The 19,117-nt window shown below is 41.7% G+C and overlaps 1 protein-coding gene across 1 annotated transcript; it reads left to right on the forward strand.

Moving 5' to 3' along the window:
- The first annotated feature begins 260 nt into the window (after positions 1-260).
- On the forward strand, positions 261-17,582 carry LOC106382869 (auxin transport protein BIG). The gene is made up of 14 exons (XM_013822949.3): positions 261-694; positions 777-883; positions 1,112-1,277; positions 1,372-7,412; positions 7,549-8,145; positions 8,243-8,420; positions 8,580-8,814; positions 8,886-13,397; positions 13,473-13,695; positions 13,993-14,391; positions 14,532-14,675; positions 14,896-15,921; positions 15,991-16,494; positions 16,573-17,582. Exons 1-14 carry the CDS (start codon positions 409-411, stop codon positions 17,386-17,388), a joined length of 15,234 nt encoding a protein of 5,077 aa, XP_013678403.2. The 5' UTR covers positions 261-408; the 3' UTR covers positions 17,389-17,582.
- Positions 17,583-19,117: the final 1,535 nt, after the last annotated feature.

Genomic DNA, 19,117 nt, shown 5'->3' on the forward strand with positions numbered 1-19,117 from the left:
ATTTTGGTTTCCAAAGCCTTTTTAGCTTCATATAAGGATCAAACAGGCCTCATATGAGCCCAGATACGTCGGCTTCGTTACACATGCCCAATTAAAAAGTTTATTATACTGGAAATTACTAATTAGAAATTAGTCATAATTTATAAAGTTTTATTTCCCAAAAACGAATAATAACTATACTTATCGACCGAATTAGATTTTAACTAAAGTATTAATCAATAATAATATTTTTCCTGTAAATAATAAGAAATGATTACGAAGAAGGAGCATCGTCTTCTCTACATAGTCCTCTCACACCGCCTTTGATTCTTAACTTATAAACCCTTTCTTCCTTCCCCTTTTGTGTAATCTCTCTAGAAACCTTTTTTCCTCATCGTCTCTCACTTTCCTTATTTCGCCTCGCCAGAGATGGCAGATGACTTGGCGAATCTCTGCCGATTTCTCTTCGACGAGACCGGCCTCACCTCGTCGACGTCGTCGTCAGATCTCTTTTCTCAACGCATACGCTCCGATGATTCGATCAAACGCGGCCTCCGTTACTTCTATATACTCCTCCGCTCCGGAATCGCTCCGATCGGCGCAGATGGTGACTCCTCCTCCGTCAAGCTGCGGTTCGAGACCTGGTCAGATTCGCAGCTTCAAGCTCTCGTTTCGATATCTCAGGCGATCCTTCTACTGTCGCGATCTCTATTAGGTAACTGAATAGCTTTGAATCGAATCGAGATTTACTTGCCGATTTGTTGATTATAACTGTTTTTTGTGTGTGTGTGTCTCAGTGGACCAAGTGGAACCGATAGTTCTGGGTGTTATCCAGGAGGTGATGGAGTTCTCTCTCAGCTTCTTGGAGAAGTCCAACTTTACTCAAAATGATCTGAAAATGGAGGTTTGTTTGTTTATTTTGTTTATATAATTGTGTTACCACTTACCAGGATTATTTACTTCAACTTGTGATATAGATTCGTCGTTAAAGGCTTAAAGCTTGATAGTTTCAGTATTGCACCGTAGGAATAAGTCACACAAACTCACTAGCATGTCTTCGTTTAACTTTTCTCATGAGGGGTATAGTGCGTTAAGTAATCTAAATCTCTCCAAATACTTGTTTTTGAATCAGATTAATATGGAAATGCTTTTGGAGATTGCTTCTTTTGATGGAAGTGAGAAGCAATATGATATATTGTCACCTGTCTCTCCTGCGGAAGCTGCAGAACTGTGGCCAACGTTTTCTCCCGAGAATGATAATTTGGAATTACATAGCCTTGTGAAATGTACTTTTCAAGGTAATGCTTGTTGATACCCATCCACTCAGTAATGTATTGTTATCTTGCTTCAGATTGATCTGATGATCTTAATACCTTTTGACCTATCAATCAGGGGGCAGGTGCTCAAATGAAGAGAAGCCAGTTGACCGGCTTCTTATTTCGCTGATGTCTGAATGCATTGAATCTGATGTCCAGACTCATTCAGTAGTCAAGCCCTCTTTTCAGCAAGACTACGGCAACCTGAATCCCCTGACTCGACACCTGGCTGTTGTTCACCTTGGCTGTGTTTGTCGTCTGATTATGGTCTGCAAAGAGCTTGTTCAACTGCCAAGTGTGTTAGATGAGAAGACCATTGATCATGCTTTCCTTGATAAGTTGTCCTTCTGCTTAAGAATTCTGAAGCTGCTTGGAAGACTTTCCAAAGATGTTCAAAGTATAGAAAACGACGGGACCTTGTTACAAGCGGTAGCTACATTCACAGATGCTTTGCCTAAGCTGTTTAGGGTTTTCTCCGACTTCACTACTCACACTTCTACAGAGGGTAATATTGAGGGTCTTTCTCTAGCGCTGGTGGAAGGATTTCTTAATCTTGTCCAGCTCATCTTTGGCAAGAGTAGTCTATTTCAAAATGTCCAGGCATGTGTATCAGCTTCTATTGTGAACAATCTAGATGCCTCAGTGTGGAGATATGATGTGTCCTCTTGTAATTTGATGCCTCCGATTGCTTACTTCCCTCGGTCTGTCATGTACACATTGAGACTCGTTCAAGATCTGAATAGACAAACATACCATATCCAAGATCTGAGGGTTTTAGAGTCAGAAGTCGACTGTGAAAATGCCAATTCCTCTGCTGATTCTGTTTATTTCCATCTGCGCCAGGAAAAGATCCCGTTGCTCAAAGGCTTCACGGTCGAGGATATAATGAGAGTGATATTTCCTTCCTCAAGTCAGTGGGTGGACAACTTGTTTCATCTTGTTTATTTCCTTCACCTTGAAGGGGTAAAATTACGACCAAAAGTGGAGAGAACATATTCTAGTTTGAGATCCAACAGTTTTGCTGAAGTTGAAAGCCAAATTTCTCATGATGATGAAGCCCTGTTTGGAAACTTGTTCTCTGAGGATCGCCGCTCTCTGTGTTCCATAGAACCAAACGATCATCCACCCGCTGCTGTCAACAGCAATTTACCACTGCAAGCTGTAAAGGAACTGTTGAACTTTCTTAGAGTGTGCATTTTCTGTAAAGAATGGGTTCCTAGGATATACGAAGATGGATGCAAAAAGCTTGATACATGTCACCTTGATATCCTGCTCAATATACTAGGCAGCAGTTTTGAAGACAAGGCCTCTGATGGTGGTGGTTGCATGCTCCAAGATGAAGGAAAACCTGGACATGTTGCCTTTGAGCTGTTACTCAATTTCTTAAGAGGTCGTGCTCTGTCTGATTCTCTTGAGTCCTACCTTTTTCAGAAAATCCTTGCTGTTGAAAATGGTGAGTTCGAGTATAACGATAAGACTCTGGCACTTTTGGCTCACACTCTCCTTTGTAGGCCGGGAGTGGCTGGGGCACAGTTGAGAGCCAAAGCTTATGGTGGTTTCGTTAGTTTTATTGCCGACAGAGCAAGAGTAATATGTGCTGAAGGTTCGAGTGTCAAGGAGTTGAACTCGTGTCTTCCCTCTGCTTTCCATATTGAGATTCTTCTTATGGCTTTCCATTTATCAGATGAAGCAGAAAAGGCCAATTTCTCAAATCTTATTGCCTCGTGTCTGCATAAAGTTGATACCCCGTCCGGAATATGTGATGGTCCTCAGTTGTCCTCTTGGGCGATGCTGATATCTAGGTTGTTAGTGCTGTTGCACCATATGTTGTTGCATCCAAACACTTGTCCAACATCATTAATGCTAGATCTGAGGTCTAAACTGAGGGAAGTTCGTAGCTCTGGCAGTAATTTACATGTAACCGTTGATCATCTGTCTTCTTGGGCGTCTCTTGTAGCAAGGGGATTAACTGATTCATGGGCTGAAGAGGAGTCAGTCAACCATCTGATGAGTCAAATGATCGACTTTTCCCCACATCCTCCTACATTTCAGATTGATGTGTCTGCTGCCAAGACCCTAAACTTGGATTACAGAGATCTGTCTGCAAGTTTGTCCAGAATATTGGGGTTGTGGAAGGGGAAAAAGGCTGGAAAAGTGGAAGACCTGATAGTGGAAAGATACATTTTCATACTTTCTTGGGATATTGCTCGTGTTAACTGTGCATTGGATAGTCAGCCTTCGTTGCATATGAATTACCAGAATGTGGACATATGTAGCACTGTGGATATGATCTACACCAGTCATTTGCTTGTAGGCGACTCCAACATCGTTGGTAAGAATATGAAGTTCAGAGACATTCTGATTGGTGTTTTAAATCAGCTCCATGCTGCACCTGAGAAGGCGGTTGAGGACTTGGGTTGGGATTTTATTCGTGAAGGATCTTGGCTCTCTCTTCTGTTATATTTCATCAATGGTGGCGTCTGGGGTTATTGCAAGAAAAATTCATGTTCAGAAATCGATCCTTTCTGGAGGGAGTGCACATCTATCGACGCCAAATATATTGCTACTGCCGAAGGCGTACTCTCCTGCTTGATGGAAACTGATGACTTTACAGAATTGCTGAAAATGCTTTCATCGTTGGCTAGCAAATATCTACAAGTGTATAGGAAAGCTTTCCTTGCAACTTTCAGTACTTGGACTCACCATGGCCACAGTTCGCCGTCTCTGCTACTTCTCAAGCATACTCTATTTGGTAAAAGTCTCCAAGCTGAATACGCGAAGATTGGTGACAATTCCCTTCATCTTCAATGCATTTCGTATCTGTCGAAACTGGATGCTCTGGGTGATGGAAGAGGTTCGGGTGTTTTATGGAAAGTGTTTTGGGAATTTATGGTACATGGTTTCCCCACTAGTCTTCAAACTTCCAGTGCGATTCTTCTGTCAAGTATTCTAAGCATAAGGTGCATTGTGCTGACAATAGATGGTTTGCTCAAGCTGCGCAAGTCAAAGGAAATTTTTGGGGCAGATTCTCATGTACTTCAACAGATACTTAACTCGATCATGGCTATTAAGTTTGATCAGGTATTCCAAAGCTTTCATGAGAAATGTGAGGATATCAATCAAAATATATGTGCCATGTTAGAGATTCCAGATTTTACGGAGTTGTTCCTGATGAAAGACATGGAGGGGTTCGTAAGAGATATCAACGCTGAGAAGATAGATAAAAGCAATGTGCTTGATGGGGTGATCACCCAGATTGTAGATGTTATGGACAGCCTAAGCAAGGATTCTTCGAAATCTGATATATTCAAATTTTATCTTGGTGTGGATTCAGTCTCTGAGCATACCATGGAATTCTATCGGTTGCAACGCGGAGATCTGTCTGTTTTTATCGACTCACTGGACTACTGTTCTTCGGAACTGGTAAACGTAAAAGTACTCAACTTCCTTGTTGATCTTTTGTCTGTGGCTATATCCCCCGATGTCAGGAGAAGAATACAGCAAAAATTTATTGACATGGATTTAACAACTCTGTCTGGGTGGCTGGAGCGAACACTGTTGGGTTCCGTCGTTGAGGAAAATGATGGTAAAAAGACTGCAAAAGGAAATTCTCTTCCTCTCAGAGAGGCAGCAATGAATTTTGTGAATTGTCTTGTGTCATCTGCTAACGACGTACAGACCACAGAATTACAGAATCATTTATTCGAGGCCATCCTGATCTCCCTTGAGACAGCATTTATCTCATTTGATAGCCACATGGCTATGTCATATTTTCATTTTGTTCTTCAACTTGCAAAGGAAGACAGCCTGATGAAAATGGTCTTAAAGAGAACCATAATGCTAATGGAGAAGCTTGCTGCCGATGAGAAGTTGCTTCCTGGTTTAAAGTTTCTTTTTGGTGTGATAGGCAGCTTGTTGAGTAACCGTTCTCCAAGCCCCGGAACGAGTTCTTGTGGAAAGTCCTTGGCGACCAATAAAAATACTGCAACTGGTCCTTTGGTCCCAAAACTTGCAGGAACAGCAAAAAAATCTGAAACATTGGCTCTCCCCCTGGATCAGGAAGGAAGCTCAATTTCACTTGAATGTGATGTCACTTCTGTTGATGAAGATGAAGATGATGGAACATCTGATGGTGAAGTGGCCAGCTTAGACAAGGAAGATGAAGAAGATGCCAACAGTGAGAGGTACCTTGCCTCAAAAGTCTGCACTTTCACTTCCAGTGGCAGTAATTTCATGGAGCAACACTGGTATTTTTGTTACACCTGCGACCTTACTGTGTCCAAAGGTTGCTGTTCTGTTTGCGCAAAAGTTTGCCACCGGGGTCACCGTGTTGTCTATTCACGATCAAGTCGGTTTTTCTGTGACTGCGGAGCCGGAGGTGTAAGGGGAAGCAGCTGCCAGTGTTTGAAGCCGCGGAAATTCAGTGGCATTGGTAGCGCTCCAGCTCTTGGTACAAATAATTTGCAGTCCTTTTTACCCTTGTCTGAGGATGTAGAACAGCTTGCAGAAAGCGATTCCGATGTGGACGAAGATAGTTTCGAGGAGGAAAATCACGTCGTGTTATCTATCCCTAAGGAAACTCAATATAAGATGTCACTGCTACTAGAAGAGCTCGGCATAGAGGACAGAGTGCTGGAGCTTTTCTCTTCTTTGCTTCCGTCTATCACTAGCAAAAGAGACTCTGGTCTTCCGAGAGATAAGCAAGTCAGTCTCGGGAAAGACAAGGTTCTTTCATTTGATACAGATGTTTTGCAGTTGAAGAAAGCATATAAAAGTGGATCACTTGACTTGAAAATAAAGGCTGACTATGCTAACTCGAAGGACCTTAAATCTCTTTTAACCAGTGGCTCCCTTGCCAAGTCTCTTCTGAGTGTTAGTATGCGGGGTCGCCTCGCAGTTGGAGAAGGTGATAAAGTTGCTATATTTGATGTTGGGCAGCTAATAGGACAAGCCACACCTGCAACGATAAATGCAGACAAGGCCAATGTTAAACCACTTTCCAGGAATATTGTTCGTTTTGAGATTGTGCATCTTTCTTTCAACTCAGTTGTGGAGAATTATCTTGCTGTCGCAGGCCTTGAAGACTGCCAGATACTTACTTTAAATCATCGAGGTGAAGTCATCGACAGGCTTGCTGTTGAGCTTGCCTTGCATGGTGCATACATCAGGCGTATAGACTGGGTTCCTGGTTCACAGGTTCAGTTAACGGTCGTTACAAACAAATTCGTGAAGATTTATGATTTATCCCAGGATATCATCAGTCCAACACAGTACTTCACCTTACCAGATGACATGATTGTGGATGCTACCCTCTTTGTTGCTCATCGTGGGAGGATTTTTCTTCTTGTTCTTTCAGAGCAGGGAAATTTGTACAGGTTTGAACTATCTCTGGGGGGAAATGCAGGCGCAACACCACTTAAGGAAACTGTTCAGATTTTAGGAAAGGATGTTGCCGGAAAGGGTTCATCTGTCTATTTCTCTCCGACATATCGACTGCTTTTTATATCCTATCATGATGGAAGTTCCTTTGTGGGTCGGCTCAGCTCAGACGCAACATCCGTAACTGAAACATCTGCAATGTTTGAGGAGGACTCAGATGGTAAACAGAGTGTGGCTGGACTGCATCGTTGGAAGGAGTTGTTGGGTGGCAGTGGATTATTTATTTGCTTCTCCACCGTGAAATCAAATGCTGCCTTGGCTGTGTCCCTAAGGGGTGATGGGGTATGTGCACAGAATCTACGTCATCCGACAGGATCTTCGTCCCCTATGGTCGGAATAACTGCATACAAACCTCTGTCAAAAGACAATGTTCACTGTCTTGTTCTGCATGATGATGGCAGCCTTCAGATTTATTCCCTTGTTCGGAATGGAGTTGATCCTGACTCCAATTTCTCAGCTGAAAAGGTTAAAAGGTTGGGTTCTAAGATTCTTAACAACAAAACCTTCGCTGGTGAAAAACCGGAGTTTCCCCTAGATTTCTTTGAGAAGGCATTTTGCATTACAGCAGATGTGAGACTCGGTAGTGATGCTATCAGAAATGGTGATTCCGAGGGAGCGAAACAAAGCTTGGCATCTGACGATGGTTTTATTGAGAGCCCCAGTCCCATGGGATTTAAGGTATGGTTGGCTTTCCCAAGTTATTTTTTTTGTATGATAAGTTAATCTGTGTATTATGTTTAGTCATTACTCTTACGAGTATTTTGACCGGATCCCTTAAGGCATCTTAGTTAGTTAATTTTCTTCTCTTTTTCAGATATCAGTCTCCAATCCAAACCCTGACATTGTTATGGTTGGCATCCGGGTGCATGTGGGTACTACATCAGCAAGCTCTATACCTTCAGAAGTGACCATTTTTCAGAGATCGATTAAGATGGATGAGGGCATGAGGTGCTGGTATGACATTCCATTTACAGTGGCTGAGTCACTTCTAGCTGATGAAGATATTGTAATCTCTGTGGGGCCGACTACTAGTGGGACTGCATTGCCCAGAATAGACTCACTTGAAGTATATGGTCGTGCTAAAGATGAATTTGGCTGGAAAGAGAAAATGGATGCTGTGATAGATATGGAAGCTCGTGTGCTTGGTCATGGTCTGCTTCTTCCAGGCTCTAGTAAAAAGAGAGCGTTGACACGGTCTGCTTCTATTGAGGAGCAAGTTATCGCAGATGGTCTCAAACTCCTATCAATCTATTATTCAGTTTGTAGGCCACGGCAAGAAGTGGAGCTTACTGAACTTAAATGCAAACAGCTACTGGAGACAATTTTCGAAAGTGATAGGGAAATTCTGTTACAAACTGCAGCTTGCCGTGTTTTGCAGTCTATCTTTCCAAAAAAGGAGATATACTATCAGGTAATGCTTCTACCAAATTCGGCTTTGCATGTTCAGTTGTGCAGATAAGCTTTAAATATGTCTATTGTCTTTGACATTGATTTATCTGTTGGTATAGGTCAAAGACACCATGCGACTTCTTGGAGTGGTCAAGGTCACCTCTATTCTTTCTTCAAGGTTGGGCATTTCTGGTACTGGAGGGTCGATTGTTGAAGAGTTCAGTGCTCAGATGCGGGCGGTGTCTAAAATAGCTTTGACCCGTAAATCCAATTTCTCCGTCTTTCTGGAGATGAATGGTATATGCTTTTCTGTTACTATTTACTGTCTATCTATTTGCATGGTTCAAACACAATTTTGTTTCGTTTATCCTTTGTATAAGGTGATAGGAGCGACGTTTATCTTAAAATTGTCATCTCCATTTCGCTTTGTTTAAATGAAATATTTTTGTTTTGTAGGTTCTGAAGTAGTGGATAATCTGATGCAAGTGCTATGGGGAATTTTAGATACGGAGCCACTTGATACACCAACTATGAACAATATCGTGATGTCCTCCGTTGAACTAATCTATAGCTATGCTGAGTGTTTGGCATCTCAAGGAAAGGATACCGGGGTTCATTCTGTAGCTCCTGCTGTTCAGTTACTGAAAGCACTTATATTATCTCCTAATGAGTCTGTGCAAACATCCAGCAGGTGTGTTCTTTATGTTTATTGTATTCTGTTTCTTAGATATGAAGCAGTCTGCTAACTAATTTTTTTTACAGCTTAGCCATATCATCAAGGTTACTTCAGGTTCCTTTCCCAAAGCAAACGATGTTGACAACAGATGAATTGGTAGACAATGTTACAACTCCTCCGGTACCTAGCAGAACAGCCGGTGGAAATACACATGTCGTGATTGAAGAGGACTCTATAACTTCATCTGTTCAATACTGCTGTGATGGCTGCTCCACTGTCCCTATACTGAGAAGGAGGTGGCATTGCACCGTGTGTCCAGATTTTGATTTATGTGAGGCATGCCATGAAGTGTTAGATGCAGATCGTCTGCCACCACCACATACTCGAGATCATCCCATGACAGCAATTCCAATTGATGTGGAATCACTTGGTGCTGATACCAATGAAATTCAGTTCTCCGCAGATGAAGGTATTGCTGATTTGTTGCCAGCGATAACCAGTAGTGTCCCACAAGCGTCAGCTCCTTCAATCCATGTCTTGGAACCTGGTGAATCTGCTGAGTTTTCTGCCCCAGTGACCGATCCCGTTTCTATCTCAGCTTCTATGCGGGCTGTTAATTCGTTAATTCTCTCTGAGTTTCTTCAAGAGTTGAGTGGATGGATGGATACATCATCCGGTGTTCAAGCTATACCTATCATGCAATTGTTCTACAGATTATCATCTGCCATTGGTGGAGCCTTCATGGATAGCTCAAAGCCCGAAGAAATAAGCTTGGAAAAGTTAGTTAAATGGCTTTTGGCTGAAATCAACCTAAGCAAGCCGTTTGATGCGTCAACTCGCTCTTCCTTTGGGGAAATTGTGATTCTTGTGTTTATGTTTTTCACCTTGATGCTTCGGAGTTGGCACCAACCTGGCAGTGATGGTAGTACGTCCAGGGCAGGTGGAAGCACAGATGTACATGATCGGAGGAGTGTCCAGAGCTCCACTGTAGTTACTTCTCAGTCTTCATTAGATGTTCAAGTGAGAGATGACTTTACGTCTCAGCTACTTCGAGCTTGTAGTTGCCTCAGGAGCCAAGAGTTTGTTAATTATCTAATGAACATTCTTCAGCAGCTAGTGCATGTTTTTAAGTCCCGTACTGCCAATGTTGAAGCACGTGGATCAAGCTCTGGTTGTGGGGCCATGCTTACAGTCAGAAGAGATTTACCTGCGGGTAACTATTCCCCCTTCTTTTCGGATTCATATGCAAAAGCCCATCGAGCAGATTTATTTGTGGACTATCACAGGCTGCTACTTGAGAATGTGTTTCGCTTAGTTTATACCTTGGTTAGACCTGAAAAGCAAGAGAAAATGGGGGAAAAGGAAAAGGTTTACAGGAATGCTTCTTCTAAAGATTTAAAGTTGGACGGTTTCCAGGATGCTCTGTGCAGCTATATCAATAACCCTCATACGGCTTTTGTTAGGAGATACGCTAGAAGGCTGTTTTTGCATCTTTGTGGAAGCAAAACTCAGTACTACAGTGTCCGAGATTCATGGCAGTTTTCCAATGAAGTGAAGAACCTATACAAGCATGTTGAAAAGTCTGGAGGTTTTGAAAACAATGTTTCGTATGAAAGGAGTGTAAAGATTGTGAAGTCGCTTTCTACAATTGCTGAAGTTGCTTTAGCGCGCCCTCGGAACTGGCAAAAATACTGTCTCAGGCATGGAGATTTTCTGTCTTTCTTACTGAATGGCGTATTCCATTTTGCGGAAGAGTCTGTTATCCAGACACTTAAACTCCTCAATTTAGCCTTTTATCAAGGAAAAGATGTGAGCGGCTCAGTGCAGAAAGCTGAAGCAAGTGATGTATTGACAGGCTCAAACCGATCCGGACCCCAGTCCGTGGATTCAAAAAAGAAGAAAAAAGGTGAAGATGCGCATGATTCTGGTTTGGACAAATCATACGTGGATATGGAAGGGGTGGTAGATATCTTCAGTGCCAAGGGGGGAGATCTCTTGAAGCAGTTTATTGATTTCTTTCTGCTGGAATGGAATTCAAGTTCTGTTCGCACTGAAGCAAAATCTGTTATCTATGGCTTGTGGCATCATGGAAGACAATCGTTCAAAGAAAGTCTGTTAGCAGCTCTTTTGCAGAAGGTTAGAGACTTGCCAGTGTATGGTCAGAATATTGTTGAGTACACAGAACTTGTCTGCTTGTTGCTCGGCAAGGCTCCAGAAAGCAACTCAAAGCAAGCAATAAACGAGCTTGTGGATCGTTGCCTGAACCCTGAAGTGATAAGGTGCATTTTTGAGACGCTGCATTCTCAGAACGAACTCATTGCCAATCATCCAAACTCCCGTATATACAACACTCTGAGCAATCTTGTGGAATTTGACGGTTATTATCTTGAGAGCGAACCCTGCGTTGCCTGCAGTTCTCCCGACGTGCCATATAGCAAAATGAAGCTTGAAAGTTTGAAATCTGAGACAAAGTTTACCGATAACCGCATCATTGTGAAATGTACTGGGAGTTATACGATACAGTCTGTGACCATGAATGTTCATGATGCACGGAAGTCAAAGTCGGTGAAGGTCCTAAACCTGTATTACAACAATCGCCCGGTCTCGGATTTGTCAGAGCTTAAAAACAACTGGTCACTGTGGAAGCGTGCCAAGAGTTGCCATTTGTCCTTTAACCAAACTGAACTGAAGGTGGAGTTCCCCATTCCCATTACGGCTTGTAACTTCATGATCGAGTTGGATTCCTTCTATGAGAATCTTCAGGCGTTATCTCTTGAACCATTGCAATGCCCTCGATGCAGTCGACCGGTTACTGATAAGCATGGTATCTGCAGCAACTGTCATGAGAATGCTTATCAGTGCAGGCAATGCCGCAACATCAACTACGAAAATTTGGATTCTTTCCTGTGCAACGAGTGTGGTTATAGCAAGTATGGGAGGTTTGAGTTCAACTTCATGGCAAAACCGAGCTTCATATTTGATAATATGGAAAATGACGAAGATATGAAGAGGGGATTGGCTGCTATAGAGTCCGAGTCTGAAAACGCTCACAGGAGATATCAGCAACTCTTAGGCTTCAAGAAGCCGCTTCTGAAGATTGTATCAAGCATTGGTGAAACTGAAATGGATTCACAGCACAAGGACACTGTCCAGCAAATGATGGCATCTTTGCCTGGTCCCTCATGCAACAAGATAAACCGCAAAGTCGCACTTTTGGGTGTACTGTATGGTGAGAAGTGCAAAGCTGCTTTTGATTCTGTCAGCAAAAGTGTACAAACACTGCAGGGACTTCGAAGAGTTCTGATGAATTACCTCCATCAGAAAAATTCGAACTTTTCATCTGGTGCTTCAAGATGTGTGGTTTCAAAGACCCCAAACAATTGTTACGGTTGTGCCACTACATTTGTCACTCAATGTCTCGAGATTCTTCAAATGCTGTCGAAGCATCCAAGATCTAGGAAACAACTTGTTGCAGCTGGTATCTTGTCCGAGTTGTTTGAAAACAATATTCACCAAGGTCCGAAAACAGCCCGTGCTCAAGCTAGGGCAGCTCTAGGAACTTTCTCGGAAGGTGATCTGAATGCAGTGAGTGAGTTAAATAATCTGGTACAGAAGAAAATAATGTACTGCCTTGAACACCATCGTTCCATGGACATTGCGCTCGCCACTCGTGAGGAGATGTTGTTGCTTTCAGAAGTATGCTCTCTCACTGATGAATTCTGGGAGTCAAGACTGCGCCTTGTTTTTCAGCTATTATTTTCTTCCATTAAATTGGGTGCTAAACATCCTGCTATATCAGAGCACATAATTCTTCCTTGCCTAAAGATCATTTCTGTGGCGTGTACACCTCCAAAACCAGATACAACAGAGAAAGAAACAATGATAGGAAAAACTGCTCCCACAGTGCAAGAAAAGGATGAGAAAGCTCCCGGCATCTCAAAGTCTTCGTCAGAAACCGAAGATAATAACTCGGATGTATCTCAGAAGACGCTAGATATTCAGCTTGTGAGTTATTTGGAATGGGAGAAGGGGGCATCATATCTCGACTTTGTGAGGAGGCAATACAAAGCCTCTCAGTCAATTAGAGGTGCTAGCCAAAAGTCTAGAACCCACAGATCAGATTTCTTGGCACTTAAATATGCACTTAGGTGGAAGCGACGCACTAGCAGGGCATCTAAAGGTGGTTTACAGGCATTTGAGCTCGGGTCTTGGGTCACAGAGCTAATTCTTAGTGCATGTTCTCAATCTATTAGATCAGAGATGTGCACGCTGGTTAGTTTACTCTCTGCCCAAAGCTCACCTAGGCGCTACAGGCTGATCAATTTGCTGATAGGGTTGCTTCCTGCTACGCTTGCAGCTGGTGAAAGCAGCGCAGAATACTTTGATCTGCTCTTTAAAATGATCGAGACCCAAGATTCACTTCTATTTTTAACCGTTCGGGGTTGTCTGACAACTATCTGTAAATTGATCTCCCAAGAGGTAGGAAACATTGAATCTCTAGAAAGAAGCCTTCAGATAGACATTTCACAGGGATTTACCCTCCATAAGCTCTTAGAACTCCTTGGAAAGTTCTTAGAGGTTCCAAATATTCGATCCAGGTAATTTTCTCATCCTTAAATCTATTGATCTTACATCCACTTCTTCATACATGTCTAATGTTACGAGTGTGGCAGATTCATGAGAGATAATTTGCTGTCACATGTTCTGGAGGCCCTCATTGTCATCCGTGGCTTGATAGTGCAAAAGACGAAGCTTATAAATGACTGTAACGGACTCCTGAAAGATCTTCTTGACGGTCTTCTGCTTGAAAGCAGTGAAAATAAACGACAATTCATCCGTGCATGTGTTTCTGGACTACAAACCCATGCGGTAGAGAAGAAAGGACGTACCTGTTTGGTAAGAAGAAATATATTCTGACCACTATCATTTTCGAAATTTATGATTCTTTGTGGAGATGTTCACTACTTTACAACATGGGGATCTTATATTCTTCTTTTAAGACTTCTGGATGAGAGTATTTTTATATACACGTAGTCTGACTTAGGAGTATGTTGCACAGCCTACGTAGCTATGGTTTCAAATTTCGTTTCCTAGAAACGATCTTCGCATTCATCACTTGGAGTTATCGAAGTTTTATTTCATGATTAACGTATATCTATGACCAGTCATCTGACATTTCAATGGTATCTGCAGTTTATTCTTGAGCAGCTTTGTAATTTGATCTGCCCATCGAAACCCGAGGCTGTGTATATGCTGATCTTGAACAAGTCACACACGCAAGAGGAGTTTATCCGGGGTTCAATGACGAAAAGTCCATATTCAAGTGCTGATATTGGCCCACTGATGCGGGATGTTAAAAACAAGATTTGTCAGCAGTTGGACCTGTTAGGTCTATTGGAAGATGACTATGGCATGGAGTTGCTTGTAGCAGGAAACATTATTTCACTAGACCTGAGCGTAGCACAAGTTTATGAGCTGGTTTGGAAGAAATCAAATCAGTCTTCTACTTCCCTGACCAACTCGGCACTTTTAGCTTCAAATGCAGCTCCCAGCAGGGATTGTCCTCCCATGACTGTGACATACAGACTTCAGGTTCGTGACTTTTGGGTTTGGGTTTTGCTCGCCTTTACTTACTGTTTAGGCCCCGGAAAAATCTAGTGATTCCGTGATTTTGTTTAATTTGAAAGCGCTGAAAAAGTCATTGCTCTGATTGTTTGGGTAAATATTGACAGGGGCTAGATGGTGAAGCTACTGAACCTATGATCAAGGAATTGGAAGAAGATAGAGAAGAATCACAAGATCCAGAGATTGAGTTTGCAATAGCAGGTGCAGTTCGGGAATATGGTGGTCTGGAAATTTTACTTGATATGATCAAGGTAAGATTCTTATATCATAAAAGGAAATGACATTTGTCCTCTCATTGTAATCACACTCTGGGTAGACCTTATTGTCTTAGTGCAGTTTTGGATACAGGGTAGAGGTGCTCAAAACAAGAATATTTTATACGAAAAAAGTGGCTTTTTCGAAGATACATGTAGTATAATCCGAAGAAACTGGTTGAGTTCTCTAATTTAATTTACATTGCTGACTTTGCAGAGTTTACGAGATGACTTCAAATCCAACGAAGAAGAGATGGTTGCAGTTCTTGATCTCCTAAACCACTGCTGCAAGATTAGAGAGAACAGGCGAGCTTTGCTCAGGCTAGGAGCTTTAAGCTTACTTCTTGAAACAGCTAGGAGGGCATTTTCTGTGGATGCTATGGAGCCAGCTGAAGGCATACTCTTAATTGTCGAGAGTTTGACTCTTGAAGCAAACGAAAGTGACAGCATCAGCGCTGCACAAAGTTCTTTGACTGCCAGTAACGAGGAAACTGGAACTTGGGAACAGGCCAAGAAAATAGTGCTTATGTTCTTAGAAAGGCTAAGCCATCCTTCGGGGCTTAAGAAGTCAAACAAACAGCAAAGAAACACGGAGATGGTTGCTAGAATCTTGCCTTACTTAACATACGGTGAGCCAGCAGCGATGGAAGCACTCATAGAGCACTTCAACCCTTATCTGCAAAACTGGGCCGAATTTGATCAACTTGAGCAACGTCATGAAGAGAATCCCAAAGACGAGAGCGTTACTCAGGAAGCAGTGAAGCAGAGATTTACTGTTGAGAATTTTGTTAGAGTGTCAGAATCTCTGAAGACAAGTTCATGTGGAGAGAGGTTAAAGGACATTGTTTTGGAGAAAGGCATCATAGCTGCTGCTGTCAAACACATCAAAGAAATATTCTCTGTCACAAAACAGGCTGGATACAAATCTAACCCAGAATGGCTTGCGGCTCTTAAACTCCCTTCGGTGCCTCTTATTTTGTCAATGCTAAGAGGATTGTCGATGGGGCATTTGCCAACCCAGACCTGCATAGACGAGGGAGGAATTCTACCCTTACTTCATGCCTTAGAAGGAGTCGCTGGAGAAAACGAGATTGGTGCAAGAGCTGAGAATTTGCTAGACACTCTCGCTGATAAAGAAGGAAAAGGAGATGGATTTCTTGGAGAGAAAGTTTGTGCATTACGAGATGCTACCAAAAATGAGATGAGACGCCGTGCACTAAAAAAGAGACAGGAGCTCCTAAAGGTAAATTTCTCTCGCAAAGATTGTAGTGGTCTTGTGACAATGTTAACCTAGTCTCTCACTTGTAAACAGGGCCTTGGAATGCATCAAGAGGTATCTTCTGATGGTGGTGAAAGGATTGTGGTTTCTCAACCAATTCTCGAAGGTTTTGAGGATGTAGAGGAAGAAGGTGATGGATTAGCTTGCATGGTGTGCAGAGAAGGCTACAAACTTAGACCTACTGATTTATTAGGAGTATACTCTTACAGCAAACGGGTGAATCTTGGTGTTGGCACTTCCGGAAGTGCACGTGGTGAATGCGTTTATACTACCGTCAGCTACTTCAACATCATTCATTTCCAGTGTCATCAAGAGGCAAAAAGAGCCGATGCTGCCCTTAAAAACCCGAAGAAAGAATGGGAAGGAGCTATGTTACGTAACAATGAATCTCTTTGCAACTCTCTCTTTCCTGTCAAAGGTCCCTTGGTTCCTTTAGCTCAGTACCTACGCTACGTTGACCAGTACTGGGATAATCTCAATGCTCTTGGTCGAGCCGACGGAAGCAGACTCCGCCTATTGACATATGACATAGTTCTGGTAAGTTTAACTCGATTTTAAAACAATTATTTTTGCTCTTCACTGTCTGATATGCTAACCATTTGTTTCCTCGCTTAGATGTTGGCTCGGTTTGCAACGGGAGCTTCTTTTAGCGCGGATTGCAGAGGTGGAGGAAGAGATAGCAATTCACGTTTCTTGCCTTTCATGTTTCAAATGGCCCGTCATCTTCTCGACCAAGGAGGTCCCTCGCAACGCACCAACATGGCTAAATGCGTTTCATCATACATATCATCATCGACATCTACAGCAACAGTGCCGTCATCGGACTCACGGCCTATAACTCCTGGATCTCAGCTATCATCAACTGGAGCCGAGGAAACCGTTCAGTTCATGATGGTAAACTCGCTTCTCTCGGAATCGTATGAATCATGGCTCCAACACCGTCGTGTCTTTCTCCAGCGCGGGATTTACCATACCTTCATGCAACACGCTCACGGTCGGGCAGCCTCTCGTGCTGCGGAATCATCCAGTTCAGGAGGCAAAAGCCAAGACGCAGCAGAAACCTTAACCGGCGATGAACTTCTCTCTATCGTCAAGCCAATGCTGGTCTACACCGGTATGATAGAACAGCTTCAACAATTCTTTAAACCAAAGAAACCAGCCAACGTCGAACCAAACAAGAAAGAAGGTACGTCAAGTGGGGTAGAGCTGGAGCCGTGGGAGATTGTAATGAAAGAGAAGTTGCTGAATGTGAAAGATATGGTTGGTTTCTCAAAAGAACTGATCTCGTGGCTTGACGACATCAACTCTGCAACTGATCTACAAGAAGCTTTTGATATCGTCGGCGTTCTAGCTGATGTTTTGTCCGGAGGAGTTACTCACTGCGATGAGTTTGTGAGATCAGCGATCGTTGCTGGAAATGGGAAAGTCTGAAAAAAGTTTGGTTTAGTCGAGAACGACGAAGAGAGCTCTAATATGTGTTTATCTGTTTGGTTGTGTGTGTGTCTCTTGTTTCTGATACTGTGTGATTGAGTTGTTGTGTACTTTAGAGAAAGTTCGTCCTTGTAAAACATCGAGACACTTGTTTTCTTTTGCTATTAATGCAGAACACACGTATTGCGCTTGTTGCTTAACCTCGCAGACATAAGAAGAAGCAAAAATTGGTTACCACTCACTAGACTTTGGTTTAGTTAAGATTGTAGTGTTTAATTCGGTCGGAGCAATATATCTTATTCGTGAGATTCCGACTCTGAAACCCAATCTAAATACTTGTGTCAACTTTGGGCTCAGTTAAAATCTATTTAATTTCTTGTATCTGCATGTAGAATGTGGGCTATTGCTACAGAATTCAGCTGGATTAAATAGGCCCAAAATTAACAATTTTATGAATACTTATGGGTTGTGTTTCTTTTGATGTTGTATACTTATGGTTGCACAATAAGTCATTAACAATCAATAATTGTATATCGTTATACGTCATATAATGAATGATAATAGAGAAAATGTGGTTGTGTATATGTGTGTGGACCGTGACGTTTCTATAATTGTAGCATGAGAAGATAGTAAAATACAAACGAAGCAAGCAACTCTCCTGGTCACGGGCATTTGTCCTTTAACTCTATTTTGATGACTTTTCTCAATTTTCATATTAACTATGCTAAGGTCTAATTTATATATCTATTATTTTTTCCACAGTAGAAAGTCTGGTGAAACGTATATTATAAAACATAGCTCACGTGAAGTAAAACTATTTGGAGTTTGCTGAATTTTATCCATAATCCATATATATGCCATGAATGGAACTTGGAAGGATTCGGGTAAGATGTATCTAGTTGTAATTAGAATGAAAACTGATAGCTTATAGTGACAATGTAGGTAATATTTTGTGGAACCTACGTTTTTGAGATTTGAAAACATTCAGAATTAATTAACTAAGAATATCAAAAGACAATCATAAATATGAGCAAAAATATAAGCAAACTATATACTATGGTTTAAGTAACTTGGTGGTCGTCACTCATGAGAATAACGAATCAATATACAACAATTTATAGATTCTTAAGATTATCAAGAATAAATGAACAAATATTATTTTATCGTCTGCGTACATGTAGTTAAGTTAGGCATTAGAAAAAAAAAGAGATAGGCATTAGAATACTTCAATCGTTTCATTAAGAAAAGACTTGTTGATCGATGTGGTTAATTTATGAAGAAAAAAAATTATTACTTAATATCTTAATAAATACTCCTACTACTAAAATACAAATCATGGATTTGGTGATTAGAATATAATTAACTAATTGATTTGAAGGTTGACTCTTTTCGACCAATACACTTACGTATCAGTGTATCGACCATGCAACGTACACGTAAAGTTGAATTCAGGTCATGAATGCCCTTAGTCAAAAAAAAAAAAAGAAGGTTGAATTCAGGTCGCCCGCATGGTTTGCACTTGAAAATGACACTAGACTGGTTATTAAACATCTTTAAATCATATTTTCCATCAATCTATTGTAAATTAATATTATGATTGCAACTGCAGCTCTTAAACTCCATTTATTTGTTTTGGCATATATTCATGGATAATACAACTGTTATAATGCTAACTACAATACAAAACTTTGAATTCTTTGTTCAGAAGTAAACAAAATATTTTTAGAAG

This window comes from Brassica napus, chromosome A5 (assembly GCF_020379485.1).
Source record: "Brassica napus cultivar Da-Ae chromosome A5, Da-Ae, whole genome shotgun sequence".
In the NCBI taxonomy this organism is placed as follows: Eukaryota; Viridiplantae; Streptophyta; class Magnoliopsida; order Brassicales; family Brassicaceae; genus Brassica; species Brassica napus.

Excerpts from the sequence above, each read along its gene's own strand:
- LOC106382869 (XM_013822949.3), top strand. The coding sequence starts at position 409 with ATGGCAGATGACTTGGCGAATCTCTGCCGATTTCTCTTCGACGAGACC. Across the intron at positions 8,815-8,885 it reads TCTGTGCAAACATCCAGCAG|CTTAGCCATATCATCAAGGT; the intron begins GTGTGTTCTTTA and ends TTTTTTTTACAG. Across the intron at positions 13,696-13,992 it reads AGAAAGGACGTACCTGTTTG|TTTATTCTTGAGCAGCTTTG; the intron begins GTAAGAAGAAAT and ends TGGTATCTGCAG.